Genomic DNA, 27,042 nt, shown 5'->3' with positions numbered 1-27,042 from the left:
CATGGATTTCTTGGGTGGTAATTTCGATAAAGAAAATACATTCTTTTATGCGTTTAAAATTAAAAAAAAAACATAAATTAAATCCAATCTTTTGGAGGATTTCGTAAGCTGAAAGCTTGCTAAAGGCACCAAGAAAAATTTTTCCTTGACGAAAATTACGGGGAATTGATTAAAAATGGAATGGTAAAAGGTCTTTTTTGGTAATAATTTATATTTTGTGACCATAGTAAACTTTTTAAATTTGGAGGTCCCAAAAATGTGGGGGCCCGGTGCCGTGGCCACAGGGAACCCACCTAAATCCGGCATCGACTGGCACTCACAAAATATAACTTTCCTGGGTAAGTTTTTTCTTCAAATTAAAAATACATATTTGGTAAAACTTTCAAAAATACGATGGAATAAGTTTTTTTTAAGAGCCTTTGAACTAAAAGTATTGGATTAACAAAAGAATAAAGACAGAATAAGTTCAAATATTTTCAGAATTATATACTAATTATTTTTTATTTTCGCTCCACGAACATTTCAGGCAACCTGTGTAAAGTTTCAAATCATTTTATGTTTCGTGTTTCTTAAATTTTATTCTTTTCTAACTGTAATTTTCTTCGTAGTTAGAGATTATTTTAGGAGTTAGCTGATTTTTGTAATATCCTATACAAACTTACGACTTACGCCGAGAGACGGTTTAACGAGATCATAATTAAAATAATGATCAGATTATATTTCCGTCAGTTTATGACTAATCCATTTCTTGGTGTAAGCCGAGAAAAAGCTTAATTAGTATAGCAAACTGATGGTAATTCAGTCAAATCATTATTTAGATTATAATTACGTTAAGCCGTCTCTCGGCTTAAGCCGAAAGTTCGTCAAGTGCATAAGACTATTCGATAATCTATCCAGAACAATTACTTAGATCCTTATTTTAAAGAGTTCTCCGCAATTTTGAAGAACAAAACAAAGTTTATTTCATGTTTCATGCCTCATAATCACAAATGACGTGCAATGCAAATGATAAATTACACCGCCAAGATATTCTGGACAATCAAAAGAAAGTGCATTGAAGAAGTTAAATGTAAAATCCATGAAGTGACTTCTTCAATTTTCAATTATTATTCCACAATGGTTGTATTTCACACTTTAACCCCGTGACCTCGACGGTTTCAATTACAAATGTATTAGGTAGCCGCACATAAAATCGTCCCAAGAGGCACAAAGTCACGCTTTTGCACTCACCAGATAGAAAGCAACCACAGTCCATTTTGGGTGAAAACCGCCAAATCGATCGGAGATAAGGAGATAAGGGAACTTTGGCACACAAATCTCCATGTACTTGAACATCAAATCTCTGTTTCGTGAATCGAAGGTGTCTCTATGGAATTTGGAATTGGATTTTTTTTTCTTTGAAGATAGTAACACAAATTGAAGCCTCAAATTGCACATTTTTTGTCTTTTTATTTTGCCTCAGCAGAAATTCCACAATTTTGCAGCAAATTGATTTACTGGCATTTTCGACATTTACTTGTGAAGAAAGTTCAAACCGCAGAGAATTCAGGAAGATTAAGAAATCACCATTGACGTTGAAAGAGAGAAAATTGTGCACAATATATTCAAATGAGCTACCTTGAACAAACGCATATTGTGAGATAGGTTACAGTTCTAGATCAATCAATTACAAGCAGCTAGTAAAGTAATGTAGAAACGCAGATTCCTTCTTTGATATTGTAAAATCATCAAACTTTTGGCATAAAAAATACGTAGCATTCCAAATAACATTGGTATTTTAGGTAAACTCTGCGTGTTAGATGTTTATTTTACAAGTTGCAAATCAATAAAGCAAACAGTTTTGTTCAATTTAAGTTAAATAAACAAGAAGATCTTGAAGAATAAATTAAAACAGCAAATATAAGCAACTTTACTAAAAGATTTCATCAATCGGGAGATCAATCTATAATCTTGAAAATTAGGTAAATCATTTAATTAGCCTTTTAGAAACTGATTCTCATTCTCTGATAACGATTCTTTAAAAAACTTTAAACATAAAATACAAGAAACAAGTCTTTACCAACTTAGAATAAAAAAAAAACTTTAATTAATACACTACTAAATTTAATTTAATATTGTTTAGGATATTTTATTTATCATGTTTAATATCTTCAATGATAAATAATAAAATAAATAAAGAAGTTAGATAAATTTTAGGACTTTCTATTTTAGAATGTAAAAAAGAAATGCTAGAAAGAGTGTCTCTAAACGCCGGTATTTCAATTCAAAATCTCCCTTAAGAACTAAAAATCCTTCATCGAGCTTTACCATGGGACATTTTTGGCCTAATTTCTGGTGTAGGGGACAGTTGTGCAGCTTTGTAATGCTGCAGGTTGCAGCTGAGTAAAAGTTAATTTTTTCCAACCCTGAGAGAAATCCGAAAAAGTTAAAATAACATTCCGGAAATGTTAATTTTTCCCTGTAGTATTGATCCGAAATCGGTGTAAATATTATGCTTTTTAGGTGTATTAGGGGTTAAAGTTACCCTTTTTCATGTTAATTTTACCCTTAAAAAGGTGTAAAATTAACATTAAAAAATGTTAATAATTTTTACACCTAAAAAGTGTTAAAATTATGAGGGAAAAAAGTTAATCGCACCCCCATTTTTTCTCAGTGAAGTTACTAAATTAATGTCATCCATGGCCATATATTCTAATAGCTAGTCCTGCTAGTCCAGTACCTCACAATTCCTGACAAACTTGGGAGCCTAGGTCTTTTTTCTGAATTCAAAAAGCAAAAATAAAAAAATGGACCTAACTTCAAGACTTCAGACTTCAAGTGTCTTTTTGAAAAAAAAAGAAACAACTATTACAAGTTATAGAGGGTTTATCAGGAATCAGGATTAATAATTGATCTGAAAATCTTTTGCTCGAAAGGGTCGCGTTTCAAGAAAATCGAACTTTGCAACTTTCCAAAAACATCTGTCAAAATTATTGACCAAAGACTTTGAGAATTCTTCACTTTTATGGGTATACTGTGCACGCCGCTCTGGACTATTTGACCCATCCAGAGATTCCATTGAATGAGCTCACAAGATAATTGGGAAATTAAATATTTTTCATGAAAATCGCGAAGCAAAATGAGACTTAATCAGATGTTTATGCTTTGCTTCTCTCAAATCACATCTAAATCTACTAAATTAAGCCTAAATCTACTTATAGTAGGTGTGATTCTTTCATTGCCCATGTGGTGTGTTTTGAGGATTTTTCATCAAATTTTCCCTGTTGTGGTCATAGTTTTTCTATCGCAATTTTCCAATTTCACTTTAAATTGGTCATTAATAATTTTCAGGATCAGTGATGTTCAAAACAAGTTCGGTAAGACAGATTAAAGGTGTTAGAGAAAATCCGAGGATTACAGTAGGTGTCTTTATGAGAGAAGCACACCTAATTAACTGTCAAAAATGCAGTGAAAAATGGTTTTCCAAGTGTCACAAAAACATCTCTTAGAAAAATTGAATAAAACTGACGTTAAAATGCATAATACCTCCTACAAACGGTTAAAGTAAGTAGATGAAAGCTCCATCTAAATAGTGATGTACAAATTTTTGTGTCCGGTGTAATGTTGCAGCTGAAAATAAGACTTACGTAGGTGGAAAAATTTATACGTAGCTGAGCAAACCAGGGCAACTACATGGTACTTTCTGTATCCTGGGTATGAACCAATAAACTTATTATTATTATTATTTAACTGTGTAGAAACCGCGGCCAGATTTTAATTTTCCTTCTAATTTTGTGTTGCATTCAGTAAAACTTAGACATCATTTTTGCGTACGAAGCTGCAAAAGCTCTCCCCCTATAAAATTTTATACGAAAAGTTCTATGTTCGAAAATCTGTACTCAATCAATTTGGGTACAATAATGGGGTAATTTTGGCCAGAATCTAATTTTAAATTTTCATTTTTTTCATTGTTTCAAATTAGCAAAGAAAATGACAATGAAAAAAATACAACTTCTTCGTAGTGTTTTTCTTTCACTCATCTAAAACAGTGAAAAAAATCCATAATTTAAAATTTTAAATAATATTCAAAATTACTCCATTCTACCCTAGTCTTCAATTATTTTCTCAATAATTTTTTGAGCTTTTCCGTTAGATTCCTATTTATTGTAATTGTTTAGTGTAATTGTTTTTACGATTTATTAAACTATTTAAATGGTTTTTTTTCTTTAATTTAATTAAAGAAAAGAACATTCTCTACGAATTTGTGCTGCAATATTTAGGTCCTTGGAAATTAAGATCCATGAAACTGTTCAGATACAAAAGGAAGGATTCCAACCACGAACGAATTTCACAAAGATCTGTATCGGATAAGTCTACGTTTTATGTCGAGGTTTGACCAAGTTTTATATAAAAATGTCAGCTCCGATAAGATTATTTTCAATAAATTCTTCTCTGTTTCATTTCAAGGTATGTTAACGTGTTTCACGTATTATCTAATCTAACAAGATCAAGTTAATGCTAATTTTCAATAAAATTTTTTATCATTGTTTCCCGTTTAGTCAAGTCTAGAGAAGCTCCACCAAAATGATTTTGAATAGAAATCAATTTTTCTAACGCTTATATTCGTTATGATTAATTTCTTAAAACATTTTATGCACTAATAACGTAAATTTTAATCTCCTGAAGCAGAAAAGTGAAAAATTTGTTTTTTTTTCTGAAAACTCTAGATTAGAAAGTGCCCGTGCTTCGTACGATTCCAAGCTTCATAAAGACTAAATTTTTCTATGATTCTGAATAAATGTGACTCTACAATAAATAAATAAAAACTATAGGTATGGGTACTTTGCCCTAGATTTTAAAATATGGGTGCGATGAGTTACATTTATTGAATAACAGGAAAAATTTTGTCACTACGAAGCTCAAGATCGTACGAAGTATGAGCACTTTCCCCTATTTCAAAAACATTAAATTATGATTTTAAAATAAAATGGATTAATGGTGATTTTTCTTAAAGAAATTTTGCACGAATTTCAAAAATTCAAATGGATTTTAGGACGGATTTTAATGCAGTTGTGTGATAAAGCATTCTGAAAGAAAGTTACAATGTCGTCATAGAAGAGCCTTTTAGAAATTTTGAGACCGAAAAAACGTGCGAAACGGCTTTATGGTGGTATTCTAATGAAGAAAGAAAAGAGGAAAGTCTTTATCTTGAACATGTTTTTTTGAGTACTTTACTGTTCTTAAGTGCTTCTGTATTATCGACTTTTATTTGTGTTGGTTTACGTCTCGACTATTTTCCTCAGTCCTCGCCGTGTTCACGAAACAGTCATTACAGAAATCAACACAAAGAAAAATCGATTGTGTAGAAGTGCTTGAGAACAGTAACGCGGTAAAAAGGGGGAAAAATGTCTGTTCTCAAGTACATCTACATAATCGCCTTTTTTGTGTTGGTTCCTGACTGTTTGATAGTTTTTGAACACAACAAGGACTGGGAAAAAGCAACGACTCCTTTATATTAATCATAGACAGAAACATACAAAACGCCGAGAGGTAGCTCGAAGCCCAACGACTTTTGCCGATTACTACTCGCCGGCACAACGCGACGGGCCGATGATGAGAGACGATGATGAGAAAGAGAGGACGATGCTTTTTGGTTTTAGTTCAAAAGACGTTTTAGTTTCAGTTACTTCAGTATTTTTCACTTTTTACTAACAATTTCATCATAATACATAATACAGGAGTAGCTGGGAAAACAGTCGAGACAGGAACCAACACAAAGAAAAGTCCGTTTCATTGGTGTAACACAGACCTGAGCTAAAATAAAAGCCGAAGGGAATATGGTGGTGCCTGTTGAGATTCTTCGAAATGCCGCGAAAATTCACGTAGAGAAAATGAGAAGTTTTTTTTTAATGTTAAAATTGCTTAATTCCTTAGAGTTAAGTCATTTTTACAAGAAAATCCTTTTTATAATTCAGTTGAATACAGCTATTTGGGTTAATTGTAAATACTTGTCGATATTACAACAAAAACATTGGGATGAAATTTTGAGCTGAAAGACTCATATTCTTTTGAGCTGTCTCAAAATTCAGGGTAGGTTTGAGAAAAATCCTTTTGTACAACACTATTTTGATTAATAAGGAATGCAAAAGTACATATTACAAGAAGCGACACGACCTGCTAATAAGGATAAAATAGAGAAGAAAATATTTTGTCGCATTTCAGAGATTTTTTGGAACCGCAGCGCCGCCAGACGTTTGTCAAGAGAATTATTTGTGTCTCTATCTCTCTCTCGAGTTGAATCGCGCGCGATTTAGGAAGCTTGTCATTTGAAATGATATTTTCTTTAAATTGCTTCACATTTCCGCAAGATTCAAGTAAAAGGGTGTTTAGTGAACAGCTATCCGTCTTCCAACAAAGATATCAAGAAGACAATTTTTTTCTATTTGAGTTTTTATGTCTGTTATGTCTTTTTGGCGCAAAAATATTTATCATGGCACCGTGAATGAGCGAGATTAGTGTTACCAGCACGACAATCTACAATTTTCATTAGAACTATCAACGCAAAATTTCCGATATTACACGACTTTTAACGAGCACAGGTTTGGAACACCATAATGCTGGGACGCCCTGTATGTCGAATTTTAAGCAGAAAGTTTGTAGAAAAAAAAGGCAGTTTGCAAAGGAAAAATCTAATTTTTTTTAATATTTTTTCCTTGTAACAAACTCTTTGAAAACGAATGAAAATTCTATCAGTTATCCAAACCACCCAAAATCCTCAAAATCGGATTTAAATAGGACTTATTTTTAAAGTCTTGAAGCCATTTTGGTCTAAAAACATTTTTGGAAAGTTTTTTTTTCAAAAAAAGTCTAATCGGATTTGTGACACACTTACGACTTAATTCGACAGACGGTTTAACGAAAATATAATCAAAATAGTGATCAGTAAGGGGAATTGTGTCATTTTCGTGGCATTGTCACGCGTGAGTACGAAATCTGACAATGCCATTCGAACTTTTTTTTGTCATATCATATGAGTTCGAAAATGCAATTCATTGAATTTTTAATGAAATCCCTTTACTGATCATTTTATGAAAATACAGCACGTCTTGGTGGATTTGTTTAACAAAATTCATTGTCATTTGAATTGCCAGAAATGTCAAATATGTGACTTCTGACATTGCCACGTGAGCTGAAATTGCAATATCACGGCTACAGAATCGCATTTTCGAAAAAGCTCTCCTAAGATTCGAACCCAATTTTTCATATGGCATTGTCAGAGCGTCACAGAATTCCTCTCCAGATTACATGTCCATCAGATTCTGACTAATCCTTCACTCGGAATTTTGCATTTTAGTCTAATCATTATTTTGATTATAATTACGTCAAGCCGTTTCTCGGCTTAACTCTTAATTGGGTCTAGGACTTTAATGTATCTTCATCTAAATCGGTAATATAGTTAAAATCGCTGCAGAACTGGATCAAGGAACTCTCGAAGACCAGTTCCTAAGTGATTTTCTTACCTAAAATTCATAGTAATAATTTTACTAAGTTTTCAATAAACTCAAAATCTTTTTTGCATTAAAAAAAACTTTTTTAGGTGATAATCCTTCAATTTGGCCCCAGTTTTAATATATCCTGACCTTAAAGAAGGATAAAATAATGTCGGCTTCTGACTGGAGGTTTAGCCCAGTTTCCGAAAGTCTCAAAAATCTAAATAACAAACAGTTTTATTGATTTTTCAAAATCTAATGGATCACTTGCCCTTTATATCCAATTCTAAACAAGAATTCCCTAAAAATCGTGCTTGATAATGAATTAGAGGAGTTAAGTCAGATGGCTAAACCTTAGGTCTGAAGACCGTATAAATTGAGTAGATTGATATTTTTTGTAAGTTTTTTTTTAAAGAACCTAAAATTTATTTTTTTTATGTTCCTTGCCCGAATCATGAAAACTATCAACCGTTAAAATTAGGAGACTTCGATTTTTTTTTCTAAATTTTGGAAGTCAAATAGAACTTGTCACATTTTGCCCCACGCTCCTCTATGAATGGAAAAATTTTCCTGACAAACTCCTGCTCCTAATTTCACGACCTACAACTGTTAAATCTTAGTACAAAATGCTGCTGTGAATATTTTCTCAATAAAAACAAAATATTTCCTCATTATTCTTCAAGATGTTTGGCCATCACAGAAGTCAACCATCTCAAAAACTGCTTCTCTATCGAGAAAAATGACTGGACAGCAAAAAAAAATTCCCCAGAAAGTGCTCAATCAAGCGACTCTCCCGTCACCGACTTATCTCGGGTCCCAAATTGGCACAAAAACCTAACCACTTGATGAAGTCAAGATCACGATCAGCCATCTTCGGGAGCTTCTCGGGGCTCCGGGAGATGCCGAGAAAGTCGCTGAGTGGCTTTTTAGCGCGACCCTAATGATCGATGATGAGATAATTAAAGAGGGTAAATGTCTCTCACCTAGCAAGACGCGCAATTGCCGGAAGAATAGGCGATTGACATGTGCCTTCTGCGTCCTCTTGTCCTTCTTCTCCGTAATTAGGTACTGGATCTGATCTTCCGGACGGGGCTTTCGCTTCCTGGAAGATTAATTTGCGATTTAGGGAGCTGCATTGAGGAGATTTCCTGGGGCAGTGGCTTATGTTTGATGTCATCAGAAATTTGCTTTAGAGCAGGAATTATGTAATATCTCTGTTTCTGTGTCAACATGCTTTTTTCTTGCTGGCCTTTTTCTTCACAGAGAGAGAGACACCTTTCCTCCTCAATGGACAAGTTCTCTCTGGACAAGTGCGTGGTGTCCATTGCGAAAGACTCTGCATGCTTTGAAGCAGAGCAACAGAGGCAGGAGGGAAGCCACATCTGACCAGTTTTATTGGTAAAAATTTGGGCCAAAAAGAACAGAGCAACAAAAAGTGAATTCTTTGACATCATTCACTTTTCACGGCCATCAGCAGCCACTGCCCGTTAAATTTTGTTAAGCAATCTTCAGAGCAGCTGTTGTCACCTTACCCATTGCGATTGGATCTGGAGCCATAGAGGATTATCCAGACAGCAGCTGAGACGCCCAGGAGACTCAGGACTTTATTTTGATGTTGGGCCAATTTGCTTAAACTCGGAGCCATGACGACAAATCTCGCCACAAAAAAAAGAGTACTCTTCTGGCCTATTCACAGACTCGGTAACTATCAGAAAATATCACACACTTTATCCACAAATGAAATCTCCACGAGAATATCCAGTAACTTCCTGGGAAATGCCCAATTACACGATTTTTCTCAAAGTGCACTCAATTTTCTCACAGCACTGTCTCCATTTTTCTCAAATCACACCGTTTTTAGCTTTAATCTCGATTTTCCACACACGCAAAGTCACTCCGCACTCACGGGCATCAACTCTCCAACTGACCGGCTGCGAAAGGTGCAGAAATTCAATTCATTTGAGACCTTTTTCGCGTGGAGGAAAATAGACAAGTTTTTTTAGTTTGCGAAAAAAACAATGACAGGTTGCGAAATTTAGCCGAAAAGCAAGCGACGATTGCCGAAGTTTGATGTTTCATGTTTTCGGAATCTTACCCAGCAGTCCTATATGCTACCACCCGGCTGAAACACAATGATACAAATATATGGTAAGTATATGATACTCGGTAGCACTGCATATGCATATTGAATTGAATAATTCACTACGCTCTACGCTACGATGGGAAATTTACTTATTACAGGGGATTTCGGGATTATGGATATCAGAAGAGCAATTGCGATCGCCGTCACGTTCTCTATCACAGTATGATAAAAATGACGCTCAGTTTCGCTCTAATGGTGTCCGAATATTACTGATTCTCCACGATGTGAATTAAATTTTTATTTGCTAGTAGTGGCGTTAAAAGACACCCTTTTATGCAATTTAGCTGTTTAGCGATTTCATTCTATTTCCTTTCCTCAAGTTAGTAATAGTTCCAACAATTTTCGTAGCAAAAAGTTTATTTTTTGCAACAAAGTTGAATTTTTAACTATTATCGTTGGAATATTTAACCTTTTAGTTGAATATACAACAATTATTCTTTTATTTTTGGGAATTCAAATAGAAAATTTTAACGAGTTTTTGAACTAACAACGATTAGAGTCTGTTTTCGGTTGTAAAATAAATTTTCTGCAATGAAAAATCGCTTGCAATATTACTGCCATAATCACTCCCATTACATAAGATATCTTTCACGGTATACCTAAAATAAATTAAAATAATCAACATTATTTCATTTTTTTTTGAAAAAGTTCTTTTTTTCAATAGTAAAATCATTATTTATCTATCGTGACGCGAGCATATGCTAGTATATCATACTGATAAAATGACTGAGCGACTCAAGGCTGCCAACTTCGTTTTTTTGTCGCTTAGCGCCAAAACCGAAGATTGACATTTTTAATATGGCGGAAAGCTTTCTATGATAAAAAGTACTGCTAAATCGTACGATAAAGCGCGTGACAGCGATCACAATTTCTCTTCAGTACTGCATAAAAGAAACTATGCAAACATATTTATGCATCTTTGCTTACCACTAGGAGCTAATTTGTGAAATCGTTTTTGAAATACCCCTTGAAAGTATGCAATTTTTTTTGAAGCGGTAAATTCGATATCAACTTCTTATGAACCGTTGACGCTGAAAATAGCCCGAGAAATTGGCACCAAATATATTTTCTGTAACATATCAGAAAAAAATCTCCTGGGGGTATGCAAATTTTCTATATTCATCATGTAGCCACTTCGCGCGATTTTCTTCGGTCCTAAAAATATGCATAATCCCGGGATCCCCTATAAGCCCTATAAGTTATTAAAATGACCAAAGAAATGAAGTGAGAAATTGTAAAAAATTATTAGAATTAGCATAATGTAATAAAATTCTTATTAAGGAGCTCTAAACTTCAAATTGGAGTAATAAAATTGTCTGTGGTACTCTACTTTGAATTTTACAGGAAAAACATTTTGACCTGATAAATTTCAAGCAAAAAATTCCTATCAATGTAATATTATACAGTTCTACAGATGATCGCCTTCAAATAAAAAAAAACCTTTTCGTTTCATTTAATTTCGTTTCGTTTCAGGATATTTTTAAATTTTTATGATTAACATGTGAAAATTAATTGCTTTTCCCTTCAAGTAGCAGTTTATTTTTAATTTCACAAAAATTTCGGATATCAATGGTTTTTTCCAAAGATTTAGTGAATACATAGAGTTCATTAGACAAAGAATCAAGCAAATAGTCAGATTTCTTGCACTCTAAAAAGACTCTTCTACTCTTTTTCAAACAAAAGAAATTAATACTTCAAATGATATTAATTTAATTTAATTTATATTTATTCCATTAAAAGTACAGGTATATATACAATTTAAGTAAGTGTTCCAATTTTGATTTAATTGCTACATCTTTAATTCAGAGTATATTATAAGTATTAAACAGAGGTTTAGAATAGAAGAATATATAAAGTAGATTTAGGTGACTTTTACTTAATGAAACATATTTGACAGATTAGCAATATTAGAATAGAGCTTTTAAACGCTATCATTAACTGAATTTAAACTTGCTAACACTAGTTTAGCTGTTGGATCACTGTGTGAGGCGATATGCGGCAGTTCTCGATAAATTTCAATTGAAGTTTATTGAGGAAGGAGTCGATCATTTGAACATTTGCCAGTTTGTGCAAGCGGTATGTTGAATACTTCAAATGATATTTTGTATTACTAGATTTGTGATTTAGGGGAAACTGGGGCACCATCAAACACGGGGTAGCACCAAACACTGCGATTTTTTAATCAGATATTCGACTTCTAAGCGTACAGGGTTTAATATCTTTTCATTTGTTGTTTCTTTAAAAAGATCTCACAAAAAATCAATCTACTCAATTTATTTTATCGCTCTTTAATAAGGCCAGGATTTTATTAAAACGGGGGCCAAGTTGAAGGATTATCATCACCCAAAAAAGTTTTATTTTAATGCAAAAAATAAGATTTTAAGTTTCTTAAAAATCCTCTCTTTCCTGGATCCAGTTCTGCATCAATTTTAACTATGACCGATTTAGATTAAGATACATTAATGCTCTAGACAGAATTACGACTTAAGCCGAGAGACGGATTAATAAGATATTGATGGAAATGTAGTGATTATTATTTTGATTATAGCCGTTCTTTCGGCTTAAGCTTAAGCCGCACTGTGTCTACTGTGTCTTAACTGTGTCTACTAGTGAATTACACCGAATTCAAACAATAGAAACCTAATGTAAATTAATTTGTGGTTGAATATATTTAATTACTTAGTTAAATAGAAAAAAATAGTTTGAAAAAATGTAAGGACATATATTTTCCTATTTTCGACAATACTTTTATTGAATTATTTATTTTAATAAAATTTAGAAAAATTCTAATTTTCTTACAAATAAATATCAAAATCGTATAAGTGTAAGTTACGAATTGGCTGCCGGGTTGGAATTCCGGAAAGTTTCTTCGGAGTAGGGTGTGGTGATTGTTTTGGTATTTTCCTTGAAAGTTTTTCCCTATTTTCACCCTATTTGCGATGGATTTTATGAAATTTGTCGCTTATTGTGTCTTGTTTGCGGCCTTCTGCAGTAGCTGTAAGTGGAAAATGTCGAAAAAGTTTGGTGCAAATGCGAGAAATCGCGGTGGGAAGTCATTCGAAAGCAAACATAACCTTTCAATTTGTTTTTTTGAGGCTCCGCCCTGGAATGCTACGTCTGTGCTAATCAATCCGCCAACACGGAGAAGTGCCTGAAGACCATAAAGACCTGTGAACCTGGTGAGGATGTCTGTCTCACGGAGATCCGATGGGGCAGCATGCCTTATTGGTCCCAGGGAGCCCTGAAGCAGTATTACGTCTCCAAGAGATGCTCCACCAAGGAGATCTGCCAGAAGATCCGCTCCCGCTACATGCCCTACTGCACTCACATTTGGTACGAGGATTGGTCCTGCTCAGAGTGTTGCCAAGGAGACAGATGCAACTATTTTATAATTGTGAGGAGGAAGAAATAGGCTTCCGGAAAGTGCTTTTGCTCAATTTTTCTTCCCTTTTGCAGAGTGCAGCGAATGATCTTCGAGCTCCGCTGGCTGTCCTGATCCTCGGAGCTGTTGTCCTGATCAGGAGACTCACGTAGAAGCCATAGAAAATAATCCATCACAATCTCAGATATTTTCCTTCCAAATTAGGTGATAAGCATCTAGTAGTCCGTCCACGATTTTTTAAATTGTATTTTATAAAATAAAAAAACACTCGATTTCGATTTAAATTAACCTCTTCTCTCTCTCTCTTTATTCAATTACAAATTACCCATTTTCTTCCACGCACTCATACTGTCTCAAATTCACGGATTTTGGGGGCGCTTCCCGAGGGAGGAAGCTAAGGAAAAACTCAAAGGGGCTTGAAGGGAGGGATTGGGGGCTATCCGGAGGGATTTACAGCTCATCTCGGAGGAGTGTGTATCGGTTCTTAGACGGTGCCAGTTTCTTGAATGTCGACTCCGGAGGCTGCGTGGACTTCTTGTTGATGTCATTTGACGTAATTTCCGGCGTGGTATCCTTCTCCGGGCCATAGTGGAACTCTCGGTGGAGCTTTCCGCTGTAGAGATCATTGAGGAATTCCTTCAGTTTCCCCGGAATGTACATGTCCTTCACATTGTCAAAGAGATACATGTGCCGGAATGAATCGATGGCAATCAACGGGAGATCAGATTGGGACTTTCCCAGGTGATGCAGAGGATGGGCAAAGCGTTTTCCATCGGCCACCAAGAAGTTGACATTTTCTGATTGAAAAAGAAATTACAGAATGAGAATTTTTGCCATTTTTCTCTGCAAAATGAAAAAAATACGCATTTCGTCGCTTGCATCAACAAATGACGTAAGGTAATATTCTAAATATTTTTTATTTGTGTTACAAAAACGTAAGAAATAGAAAATTAGATTTTATTTGTCTACACTCTACAAAAATTAAAAGAAAAAAAAAACAATTACATATTTATTTATTTTTAAATGCAGTGTAATTTTTGATCAACAAAACCTCACTTTTCTTAAATTTAATTAATAATGTATAACAATTTCTAACGAAATAGAAAAAAGACAAATTTAAGAATTATTAAAATAAAAAAAATAGTGAGAAAAGAAAAAAATATGAGGATATTAAATTTGAAAGTAAAGGAGATGGCAACGCGTCCCAGCTTTGCGGAATGCTCGAATTCACGAAAAAAAGCTCTCTATGAATTGTTTTTTCGCACGGCTTTTGGCTGCAATACTGCTTCGCTAACGATTAATTGATCAAGTAGTGTCATTTGCCTAAAGCGAGACAGTTTGGAAAGATGCAAAAATCCTTATAAAACAATCAAAGGGTGACTTGCAAGAAGAATTTTTAAAAAAAATGTATTGCATGCGTGATATTCATAACCTTGACACGGTAGTTGCCATTTTCTCTGTTTCTTATGGAAGTTGCTAGGAAAATATAAAAGTACGGTTCCCGCTCTCTAATCCGGATTGCCGTAATCCAGACGAGTTATCGACGGTTACATTTTTAAATCATTTTGAGGTTATGTATGCACGAGTATTCAGCGATGAAAATGAATTATCCTGTGATGTTTTTGTTTAATAAATGAAGTATAATAGCATAGAATTCTCTAATTATGTCTTTTTAAGCTTCTTTAAAAATTTTATTCTAATTCTAGAAAAAAAACCTTGTATTATATTTTCGAGACGTTGACAAATTCAAAAAATCCATCCGGATTACGAAGCGGACTTCTGTCAGATTGTCTCCCAATCATTCGGATTAGAAAGCGGGCACTGTATTTTGTTTGATTTTTCGGCATAATTTGTGAAATATTGTTGAGTCTGCAGTGAAAATTGAAGGACATACATCCATTTAAAAGGTGAATAAAAAATATTTGTGAAATATGATATTTAAAAAGGAGAGAAAAATGATTTAATTTCGTGTTGCTTTCAAAACAAGTTTTAAGAAATCTTGGACAAGTTGATTTTGTGAATGAATTTGGTGATTTTGTGCAGTGAAATCATGTTCACAAGGAAGACAAAGATCCTTAAGTATCCGGAGAAATAGTTGCAACAACAATTAGCAGCTGATAAGGAGAAAATCTCCTGGAAAAGGCTGCAAAGATTTCCAGATTCCGAAGACCACTTTTTCTGACAGAATGGATCGTAAATATCGCAAAAACTCCTGGAGAAAGACAAATAGGCTCTACAGAACTCCCAAAGCAAGTAGAAAAGGACCTGGCCGGATGAGGTATCCAAATCTGCTAAGAAGTTGCATGCGCTTTAAAGCTATAACTGCTGGACAACGCGAGGCGTCTGTGAAATTTACAGAACCTCTTTTTGGTTGGGCGTCCAAGAAGTTCTTGGTAATTAGCGTTCCTCAACTGTTAGCCGGGCATAAAGGAGGGATTAGGATAACCATCAAATGTGCAAGTATACAGAGAAAACCCTCAACATTAGATTTTCTACATATTTTGCATGATATTTTGTCATTAATATCACTATGTCCAACTTTCCAAAAGTTTTTGTCCAATTTTCCAAAATTTTGTCCATCTTTTCAAAATGTGTTATTTTTTAATTTCCGTGAATTTTCCGATTATTCAGTTGCAATATTTAATAACAACTGTTAAGATTCTGTTAAAATATTTGTCGAAGAATCCCATGATACAAAAAAATGGTAAAAAAATAATCATTTATTCAGTTTAAAAATGCATTTGAAATTGATTTTTTTCTTAACTGTCTCGATTTCCACCATTCACCCTAAAACTGATTATAATTGATTCATAAAATATAAAAGCATTACGAAGTCGAAAATTGATCAAGGAATGCTCACTTCCGGATGTTTTGGCATGAGTAACGGGCAAAAACGACGAAAAAAGAGTAAATTCGAGAAAGGTTAATCATTTACCGGTAAATGATCCAAGTTTTTACCGATTGAAACCGATGGCGTCGGTTTGGCAATTTTAAGGCCTTTCAAAAAATTCTAATTAAGGCAAATCAGTTGAGAAATAGGCCATTTAATATGGTTTAACCTTGATCTTCGAATTCGATACCGAAATGCTTTTCGGTCATAGCTGTTTATGGACGAAATCAGAGGCGTTCAAGAACCGTTGATACCGAATAAACGTCAAAATAAATTTAGTCAAGTAGCGTTTTGACATTGACGTACAAGTTTCATTTGACGTTTTTGTTCGGTTTCAAACGGTTCTTCCACACCTCTGGACGAAATATTCACTTGGACTTGCTATACAACATCCAACCAAAATTTATTAAACAAGCTAGAATCCATTTTAAAGCCAAAAAGAGTCTTTTGAAGAGGCTGGAGCAGTGTGGGAGGAAAAATTAAAAAAAACATCTATTGATAAATTTTAGGGGGAGGCCAACGAAGACAGAAAGTCAATATCTTTGACCGTTTAAGCTCGAGAATGGTGACAAGTTGAAAAAAATGCTGATTATATTAGACTACTCTATCTTTGAGTTCGTGCAAAAAATTAAAAATTTAGCGAACAATTCCAGACTGGGAATATCTTTGAACTCCCTACAGAGAGTCTCGAGGCTCACGAGGAAGCACGGCTTATTTATTTTCAATAAAATTGTCCTTGTAATTATCTTAATTGGCAAACAAATTTCTTAATGATTTTGAGGTTATGTTTGATCTAACCGAATTTTCTAAACAAAATAAAAAAACTCCAGAATATTTTGTTCTTATTAGAGTATGATTATTAAACAAAAATTAAAATATACGAACAGATTTGTTTCTTCTGCCTTGGTTAAATTAAAGTGATAAAATTTTCTCTAAACGCCACGACGCCACTGAAATTCTGCAATAAAATAAAAAACAATATTGAGGCAGCTGAATTTATTCTCAGTTGTTGTCGCTCAACATTCTTATCCCTCTTTCTTTATTAATTTTGCTTCGTATTTTTACATTTTGCTTTATATTTTTCATTTATTTATATTTTCTATTTACCATTGTAAAAAAGATAACCCTTTTTTCTAATTAAAAATGGTGACTATTATTATTTATTATTTAAATCAAAGGTGTGCAAGATCCGTTGAAACCGAATAAACGTCAAAATAAGTTTGCTCAGATAGCGTATTGATGTAAAAAAAAACGCGCGATATTGCATTATGCATCGAGAAACGTTGCATACCTGCAGGGGCTTTTTTACAGTAGTTTTTTGGCCAGAGTTCTTCAATAAATTGTTAGAATATTTAGAACTTTTATCGTAATAAAAGAAATTAAACTTTCATTCTGCAAAAGAAGCACAATGTTTTCAAATATTCCGCGTCGCAAGATAGTATACATTCAGGCGTATTTCAAAAATGATGTCACAAATTGACTCCCAAAAGTAGGCAAATTTGCATAATCGTATGTGCATAATCCCGAAGGGCATAATGCCGGGACTGAGTGTATTCAAACTTCTTCAAAATTCTCCTAATTTAGGCAGTTTTGTTGCACAAATTTCGTCAGAGTAGATTAGCAAAATTAGCTAATGCGACGTCAAAAGTTTAATTTTTTAAAGTCAAACTCAACATAACTTAACACTTATTGAATTAACCTTAAAAAAAAGAGGAAATCATGCAGAAAATCTGAATGCAAATATTACATCTGTCATTGCAAATATAAAAGAATTATATACTGCTAAAGAATAATTTTTCCATGAACTGTACATTGTGAAGAATTAGAGAATGTGTTAATTGCATTTTTGGAACGTCTAGACTTTATTTTGAAATTGATGAACCCCTTGAAATAAAAGTTTCTTATCGCTTTGAGACAGTGACGAATAGTTTTTACTATGACTGATTTCCTTGAAAATTTGTTTAGCGACAAGAAAACAAAAAAAATCAAGAAAGCAGCTTTATCAACATTTGTGTGCAAAATTTTGAAGAAAATTACTCAGAAACAAATTAAATACTTAAAAGGAGGCGTGTCGCTTCTATTAAGTAGTATTGTAATTTCCTGTGAATATTTTTTCAGGGGACATTTTATTAACTGAAGTAAGAAAATTTTAATTTGAGATATGAAAATATAAAAAAAACTAATTCTTGAGCGTAATTTTATCATTTAAATCTGGCGTCTTCGGTAAGCAATTGTCGTAGCAGAAATTGTTTAAAATAACAAGTATTCAAAGAAGAAGAATTCTTTCTGAAAAGGAAACATTTATTCTGTTTTAAAGGTATTTGTAATTGGTAATTCCACTTCAAATTATGTTTTAATAATTTATTTTTCTTCATTTTTATTAACTTTCAATTTTTTGAGTTTGAAAAACATTTGTGGTCAGCCAAATACTTTATAAAAGAACCGGTAAAAAATTAGGTTTTAGAAATAAAACTGTAATCTTAATTAGTAGAAAAATCAATTTGATCAGCAGTGAAGTCGAATTTGATCAGTAAAAAATTCAATTTTATCTAGTAAAAAATGGTCAGAAAAAAGTCAAATTTTCGTTAGTAAAAAAGTTAAATTTGATCAGTAAAGTCAGTAAAACAAAAACAAGTTAAAAGCTAATTTTTGATCAGAAAAATAGTTGGTCACTTAAGAATATTAAATTTCACTCAGGAAAAAGATCAAATTTTGGTCAGTTATTTCAGTTAATAAATTCGATTTTAGTCTGTTAAGAAATCAAATTTTGTTCAGTTAAAAAAATCGATTTTGCTCTGTGAAAAAAACATTGAATATTGGTCAGTGAAAGAATAATTTTTAGTCAGTTAATAAATGCGATATTGGTTTGTTAAAAAGTCAAATTTTGGTCAGAAAAACACCAATTTTTGGTCAGTTTATAAATTCGATTTTAGTATGATAAAAAATCAAATTTTGGTCAGTTAAAAAATTAGATTTTATCAGTTAAAAAAATATAATTTTGGTCGGAAAAAAAATTTCTTCAGTTAAAAAATCGATTTTTCTCTGTGAAAAAAAAAATGAATATTGGTCAGTAAAAGAAACAATTTTTGATCAGTTAATAAATTCGATTTTGGTATGTTAAAAAAATCAAATTTTTGTCAGTTTAAAAATTAGATTTTGATCTGTTAAAAATGTAATTTTGGTCAGAAAAAAAATCGATTTTACTCTGTGAAAAAATCGATTTTTAGTCAGTTAATAAATGCGATTTTGTCTTGTTAAAAAAAATCAAATTTTGGCCTGTAAAAAATCAAAATTTTCTCTGTTAGAAATTTTAATTTTGTTTCGTTCAAAATCATCAATTTTTGATTATTAAAAAATCAAATTTGGTCATTTAAAAAATTCTATTTTGATTTGTTAAAGAAATCAAATTTTGATCAGTTAAAAAAATCGATTTTGCTCTGTTGTTAAAAATCAATATTTGGTGAGTAAAATGCAAAATTTCGGTCAGTCAAAAATCTCATTTTAGTCAGAAAAAATATTCAATTTCGGTGAGTAAAAATTCAATTTTTCCTCACTTAAATAATTCAACTTTACTCTGTTAAAAAAATTAAGCTTTGGCCAGTAAAAATCAATTCTAATGGCGCTGGCACACCTTTTCAATTTAGTGAAATTCAATCGATTGAAATTTTACCTCTTACTCTTTCAAAGCGAAATAAGATATATGTGTCTCTTTCTGTCAAATGAAAATTGAAATTTCAATTTCATTTTCAATTTCAATTTTAAATGTCATTTGACAGAAATGGGGCAGTTTTATCTGATTTGAATTTGAAAGACTAAGAGGTAAAATTTCAATCGACTGAATTTCACTCAATTGAAAAGGTGTGCCAGCGCCATAAATCAACAAAAAACAATTTTACTGCGTTAAAAAAAATCAAATTTTAAACAGTAAAAACAAATTTTGATCAAAAAACAAATTCAATTTTGGTCAATATTAAAACAATTTTATAAAAAGTATAATTATACTGACAATCTGAAATTGATTTTTTACCAGGCATAATCGATCTCTTCCCTAATCGAAATTGATCTTCTACACATAAAAATATTTTTTTTTTACTAAATTTTGCTCAGTATTATGCAGTTGTTTTTTTTAAATCACATTTTCTTCAAAAAGATCCTTAATATTTTCTAACGTGACTTATCAATGATACTTTTTTTTTTTGAAGAGCTTTGAAGCTGTAGCAATAATTATTTAATTATCAAAAGCCCAAGTCACGATAAATTTTCATTTAAATAATTCACCGAATCAATTGAAATCACTTAAAAGTTCTTTTCTTATCAATTTCTCCCTAATTCGTCATCAATAATTAATCCAGAAACGTAATTAATCGCGCTATAAAAAAATACTACATAATCTCTTATCAATTATCTTGAGCTTTAGCTGACCAATAAATTTTAAACAAGTGTCGTATTTCTCTTCGTGGGCAACGAAACAAAAAAAAAAGAAATGAGGAAACTTTATCAATATTTTCTCACGATATTTTTAAAAGAAAGTTTTCTTCATTGAGCAATTTGTCTTGGGATGGGCACTTTCACTTGGATTGAGAAACCTCTTGGGAATGGAGACATTTTTATGCAAAATAGAGAGATTTCACTTACGTTTCTCTGAGATCAGTTGCGTCTCCACGATCGTCTTGAAGTCTTTGATGATGTCGGTGTCATCGGTGGCGTGGAAGAGAATGAGGAAGGGCAGACCTTCCTCAGTCAATTCCTCGGCATTCTCAAATGTGATCTCCCGGACGAGGGGAACGCATTTCTCCTGGACCCAAATGTTCATCTCGTCGAAGCTGTTCATCTTTCCGGTGTATGTCTCGTCGTTCTCATTAGAAACTGCCACATCGGGTCGGAAGACCACAATTGGGTTCCCGGGGGGATGCATCTGAGCCACGGAATCACCAAAGCCCACGTGGAACTGACAATCTTCCTTCATGTTTGTGGCTACGCGCCGGAAGATATTGTACTCAGGCATGTCCCTCCGGTCGAAGTAACCAATGATAATGCGCTTCTTCGAGTCCAGATGCTCAAGATCTTTGAGTGTCTTAAACTCTTTGATGGGATCCTCCATCTGCTTCCGGATGAATTCGGTGAAAGCTTCGACGGAACGCTGTCCACGATACTCACGCTTCATCGGTTGCCCATTCCGGATGACCTTGAGCGTGGGGTACTTGGTGATGTGGAAGCGTGTCGCCACGCTATTTTCCTTATCACAGTCCACCTTCCCCATCACAACCTTCCCGGCGTCCGGGAATTGCTTGTGCACCTCATCTGCAGCCTCATCAAAGATGGGCTGCAGAATGTTACTAAATCGACACCATTCAGCGTAGAAGTTGATAAAAACTAATTCATTTGACGCTGCAAAATAAAATCCCCGGAAAAATACAAATTTATTTACTTTCCCCGCGGAAGTGTCACGTGAAATCCACCGGACTTACCTAGGGTCATATCGAGATTATCACTCTTGAGCTGGACAGCTCCACTCTCAGCTGGCTGCACATTGAGCCACAGCACCTGGAAGAATACAAGAACATCCTGCTGATGTCGTGGCATTGAATACTCCCCAATCCCCCGAAAAATCAGGCAAAAAAGTAAACAGCGGGCAAAACATTCGGAATTTCACAAAAAGTCCCACCCAAATTTCACTCACCAACACGCTTTGGAGGAGAAAAAGTGTCCTTCTGTGGATTTCACTCATAATTTTACCTAAATTTACACTAAATACAGGTTCTCTAAGTGCAAATCAAACAAATGGATTAACTTTTCACTGACTCTGACTGACGACTCCACTGCCAGTGCCAAAAGTTTGGTTAGGTTCATTCGCTCCTGGCATGGCAGCTGAAAATCTCTTAACCGCCAAATATTTCTCTTAATTTTCCCTCGCTCTGTCTCTTAATATTTTTTGAATTAAGAGAAGTGGAATAAATAAATCCCAAGTAACATTTCGTCAGTTAAATCAGCATTTATCGTAACTTCATTTTTGCGATTTTGAGATATATACATATTTGAAATCAGCGTAATTTTGTTTATTTAACGCACTTGTGAAAACAAACTTTTATAAGCCTAATAAAAATTATTTTAAACAAAAATTATCGTAAGTGCCCTTAATTAAGAAAAATTTATCAGAATTTGCCGTAACTTCCATTTTTGGGGAGGTTACGACAAATTTCCATACAAAATTTTCTCTAATCAGCATTTGCCGTAACTTCTTATACTTACTTGCGTGGCTTGTAATTTACAGTAAAATTGCAATATTTCTCAACAAAACGTTTACAAACTCTTCCAAATATCGAAAGACAGTGCGAATAGTGTAAAATGAAATCATTTTAATTCAATATTTGCGAGAAAAAAAGTGAGAAAAAATCCCTACACATCTATCATTAATTCAAAACAAAACAAGCGACGTGGCGCACAATATTATTCAATAAAACTTATGAAATAAAGGGGAAACTTATGAAATAAACTTTTAGGGACAGGGATAAGAGTTTAATTGACTAATTTAGTGAAATAAAGGCACTTATTGACACTAGAGTTATTAAAATTGATATAATGCATTTTTGAAATTTGTCGTAACTTCCAAGATCTCCATACATTGAAAGTTACGGCTTTATAAACGATGGAAGTTACGATAAAATCTTATTGTGTTTCATCGAACATATATCTCAATATCTCAGCTTTTAAATCATTTTATAAAGATTTTCTCGAGTTAACTTACAGTTTATTAGTGCCACTTTTATTATTTTGACTTAAAAGTATCGCATTTGGGGCTCATTTTTAAGAAAAAGAATATTGAAATGAAAATTTCGTCTCCTGAAAAGTTGTCAAAAGGAAGTTACGACAAATGCTGATTTAACTGACGATTTATCTTAACTATTTTGCGCAAAGGACGCAAAAAGATTGCTTTTTAATTTTTAACCAGAAACAAGTCAATTAATTTGTATATTGGTTATGGTTTTGGTGATTTTCAAAACCAGTGATAAGCCCAGATAAGCTTATGGTAGCTGAGATTCTTTACAGGTGACCTCGAAACGCGTGCAACTCGGGGTGCTTGCAACTCGGTTGCTTCGATTGTGAGATGAATTTTGGGGGTAAAGAATCGCGTCGAGTAAACTGTTCTCGGCAGTCGAAATGGACGAAATTGGCCATAAACCATAACCTCAAGATTTCTTGGGGAAATCTTTAGGAAATTTCCTATGGAGGAAGTATGAAAGATTCACTAGCTTGTCTATGGAAAATTTATTTAATTTAATGGGTAAATTCATAGAAAATATTTTTCACTTAAGAATATACTTCAGTAGAGATGTTTTTATTAAAAAAAAATCATATAGAACATCAAATATTCAAGTGAAAATAGTAAAATTTGTAGATAAAAGTCTGGGAAGATTCATAGAAAATTCTCAATTAATTTTCACTTAATGATATACTTCAGTCGAGATCTCTTTATTTGGAGAAAATCATATAGAACATCGAATACTCTCGTGAAGGTAGTAAAATTTTGTAGAGAAAATGTTGGGAAAATGCGTAGTAAATTCCCAACAGAGACATGGAAAATTCAATAGGATTTCTCAGAGAAATCCATATGAAATTAATTTGCATTTAAGGATATACTTCAGTCAAGATGCTTTTCTTGGAAGAAGTTTATATCAACTAGTCAGAATATAAGTCGAACAAGCCGATTTTTTACAAAATTCGTTTTATTCGCTTTTTGGATACTCCTTTACACCCTCTATTCTCCCTGTGAATATTATACTTGAATGTAGGGTAAATTACCTAAAATATAATTGAAGACACAATTTTAATAAATGAGTTGATTGTCCGGAAGTCCGGAAGTGTCTTGTTGAGGTTGTAGAGGTTACAAACCTAAAATATAGTTGAAGATTGAAATTAGTAAATGAATTGGACTTTGTCCTCAGCTCACAGAGATCTTCTCAAACCACAAACCTAAAAATAGAAGGAGACTTCGATTAGTTCTCTATGGTGCGATATCCGGATCGAAAGCGCGCTTTTCCAGTTGTTTTCTTCCGCGATCTTGGGATGACCTTTTCGACCTTGACGACTTGACGATTTGCTGAGTAAAACTGCGTATTTTTCTTTCCACCACCAATTCTTTATTTTCCACAAATGTCCTTTTTCCTTTCCCTTACCACAAACTCCTCACTATCCTTTTCCTTATTCAAAATTATTCACCTTTTTCTTTTCCACTTCACAATTTTCTTTTCCTTATCTCCTCTCACAAAATTAGGCTGCGTACTACTTTTTGACAACTTTCCCTCTTTTTACATTTTTCTAGCAGATTAGGGTTTCAATTTTTCGGAAAATTTCAATTATCTAATTAAATTCATTTTTAACTTTTCCATTAAAAATAAATGAAATGTTTTGCAAAATAATTAGAAATTTCAATTCTGAACACTTGAAAGATAATTATTTTCAAAGTTATAGAGATTTTAAATCTCAAAAATCTTATACTCTGCATGTAAAATCTCACCTTCAAATCGTACTTCTGCAAAATTTGCCTACTGCGACTTATTCGTTTCTTATTCTGAGCGGTCGATAAGAACATCGAAGAGTAATATGGATATAATATTTCAAGCAAAGAGTTTAGAAAGAAGTATAGGGAATATCTCCACATAGACTGGGAAAAATCAGTAGCATATCTCAAGGAAGCCCAGAGGCTCTCGCGTATAGGGAATTAGAATTAGAAATGGAAAAAAGGTAAATTGTAAGATAAGTGAAAATGAAATAAAAAAATAATTGTAAGAAAATAAAAAAGAAAATTAAAACAACAGAAAAATGATACTAAAAAAATTAAAATAAATTTACGCTTGGAATTGCCAGGGATATCTAAGGAAAGTTCCAAATGGAAGTGGGTAAAATTCAGAAGCCTTTCCTGGAGATTTACTTGGGAAAAGTCCCTCATTTTTCCTACATTTGAACTAAATTTTTTGGGAAAATTTTGAGATGCACATGGGGATAATTCAGGATTTTCCGGGTATATCCATGTAACAATTCCCTCAGTTTTTCAGGAATTTTACTAAGATTTTTCTAGAAAATCTATGGGAATTTTGCCTAGTAAAGTGGGAAGAAGTTCACCAACGTCTCCTAGGAATATCCCTTGGAAAAATTCCCCAGTTTTCCGGTTGTCTTTTCGAGATTTCTTCAGGAAATCTATAGGAAATTTCCTTGAAAAAGCGGGAAAAATTCAATGACCCTCCCCGGCTATATCACTGGAAGATCTTACAGTTTTCCGGAAATATTATAAAGATTACTTTCAGAAATCTATGTGAAATGTTCCCCCAAGGATGGGAACTGTACCTAGGGTATCTTTGCAGCTATCCTTTATGACCTCCCAAAGAATTCACTGGGTACGAGAAAAGGAATTTTCACCTGGGGAATGGGTGACATTCTTTATATTTTCCTAGGGAATTTCATATGAAACGGTGGGGACATTTTTTATATTTTTTCTGAGCTGTCATATCAAATTTTGAGAATAAGAGCCGAACAACTCACATCGCGTTTTCCCACGCTGCCAAAAAAAATTCAAAAGAACATTATTAGCTGACTTTAAGAATATTTTCACTCAAGACGCTTTTACTGTTCTGAAATGTCTTTCGTTAAACTTTTTTAAAAGCTCCAAATAATTCATTTTGGATTAAAAAACGATTTATACTATTTGTTTTAAAAGCATTCTACAAAATTTAATTTCTAATATTTTCAAAAAGGCTTTTGAGAGCACTTTGGAGAAGTTTTTGATTATTTTTTTTTTCAAAGAAAGCTATATATAGGGGAAACTGGGACATCACCAAACACAGGGTACCACCAAACACTAATTTTTATTTCTAAACTACTTGGACTATCTCGATGATCCCTTCAGTGAACAAGCATCCCTATAGTGCCTATATATTCCTATCGGTCTTATCCTCTGATATCCAATATCCGAATAAAAAATCGCAGTGTTTGGTGGTACCCCGTGTTTGGTGGTGCCCCAGTTTCCCCTACTTACCAATTTCGTGTTAGAAAAGCTTTAAAGGAATTTCTAGACCTTTTCGAATCTCGCTAAAATAATCAAAATATGGTTAGTATTTTATTAAAAAAGAAAGTTTTCAAAAAGTTTTTGTGATTTGTTAGGGAAAGAGTACCCCGGATCGGAATGTTAAGAAGAGACATGCTCGATATTTAGTTGAAAATATAAGCCTCAAAATACTATTTAGTATTTTTGTGTGATAATTGTGATAATTAAATGATAAAAAGTAGCTAATAATATTTAAAAATTCATTTAAATTGATGCAACAATATGGTAATAATCTGACAATCCAAGGAACACTGCCGATCGCTGGTGCTCTTCCCTTTTTACATTCAATTTTTGATCTATTTTCTGCAATTTTCTTCATGGAAAAGTCTTTTTAGTGGCTTTACCACGCTATCAAGCATATATAAAATCTACTAAAAACTTTAATTTATATTTAATTTTTAAACACACAAAAGAACATTTTTCTTTATTGGAATTACCACCCAGAAAATCCTTGAAAATTTTCATTGAGCCTTTCTATGTAAACTGTGTATTATATTCCTCTTGTACCCTGCCCCTGCGTCCTTTTGTCTAAAAATGTGACATCCTGTGAAGCAAGGAAACCACACTAAACAATCCTCCGTACAAGACAAGTAATTCGTGCGCCAAAGAAGAACCTCTTTTGGGAGAATGTATGCAAATTATTGCAATAAAAGTTTATGGGCAAACCATTAGGGAGACAGAAGAGGCAAATAAGTATGTTTTTGGGAAGATTTTTTTTAGTTAACAGAACATTTTATGAAAGATGAGGCACAATTCGTCTCCCTAGTCTTTTTTTTTGGGTGCTTCACTAAGTACCGAAATATTGTATCTTCTTCGTGTTTGCAGGGCAGTGTATGAAATGAAGAATGAGATGGTTTTTTAACCACTTTTTGCTCTTCCCCCTGCCTTATTGCGCCCAATAAATAACCCATGGAAAGCAGCCTCTTGGATGACAAATGAGTAGAAATTCGGGACTGAAGAAATGCTTTATGTAAAAAAAAACTGTAGCAAAGTGATGAAAAGTTTACATGATCCCTTGGTGAGTGACCGATTTTGTTGGCAAGTTTTTTTTGCTCTTCT

General features: G+C 33.3%; 3 protein-coding genes across 3 annotated transcripts in view; 1 reads left to right on the top strand and 2 right to left on the bottom strand.

Moving 5' to 3' along the window:
* Nucleotides 1–9,498, bottom strand: part of LOC129807356 (ATP-binding cassette sub-family D member 3) — a 36,177-nt gene extending 26,679 nt beyond the window's left edge. The window contains exons 1-2 of the mRNA XM_055856574.1: nucleotides 9,002–9,498; nucleotides 8,453–8,571 (exon numbers count right to left, since the gene is read on the bottom strand). Of these exons, the coding sequence (XP_055712549.1) occupies nucleotides 8,453–8,571; nucleotides 9,002–9,114 (232 nt within the window). The 5' untranslated portion in view covers nucleotides 9,115–9,498. The remainder of the gene's footprint in view (nucleotides 1–8,452; nucleotides 8,572–9,001) is intronic.
* A 2,953-nt stretch (nucleotides 9,499–12,451) lies between these two features.
* Nucleotides 12,452–13,278, top strand: LOC129807367 (phospholipase A2 inhibitor NAI). The gene is made up of 3 exons (XM_055856587.1): nucleotides 12,452–12,609; nucleotides 12,708–13,006; nucleotides 13,069–13,278. Exons 1-3 carry the CDS (start codon nucleotides 12,552–12,554, stop codon nucleotides 13,144–13,146), a joined length of 435 nt encoding a protein of 144 aa, XP_055712562.1. The 5' UTR covers nucleotides 12,452–12,551; the 3' UTR covers nucleotides 13,147–13,278.
* Nucleotides 13,267–21,727, bottom strand: LOC129807362 (endoplasmic reticulum resident protein 44). The gene is made up of 4 exons (XM_055856579.1): nucleotides 21,565–21,727; nucleotides 21,353–21,428; nucleotides 20,520–21,272; nucleotides 13,267–13,791 (listed from the first exon to the last, which is right to left on the bottom strand). Exons 1-4 carry the CDS (start codon nucleotides 21,610–21,612, stop codon nucleotides 13,445–13,447), a joined length of 1,224 nt encoding a protein of 407 aa, XP_055712554.1. The 5' UTR covers nucleotides 21,613–21,727; the 3' UTR covers nucleotides 13,267–13,444.
* Nucleotides 21,728–27,042: the final 5,315 nt, after the last annotated feature.

This window comes from Phlebotomus papatasi, chromosome 3 (genome assembly GCF_024763615.1).
Source record: "Phlebotomus papatasi isolate M1 chromosome 3, Ppap_2.1, whole genome shotgun sequence".
Taxonomy (NCBI): Eukaryota; Metazoa; Arthropoda; class Insecta; order Diptera; family Psychodidae; genus Phlebotomus; species Phlebotomus papatasi.
Note: the sequence above shows the minus strand (reverse complement) of the source record. Positions and strands in the feature narration are given on the sequence as shown.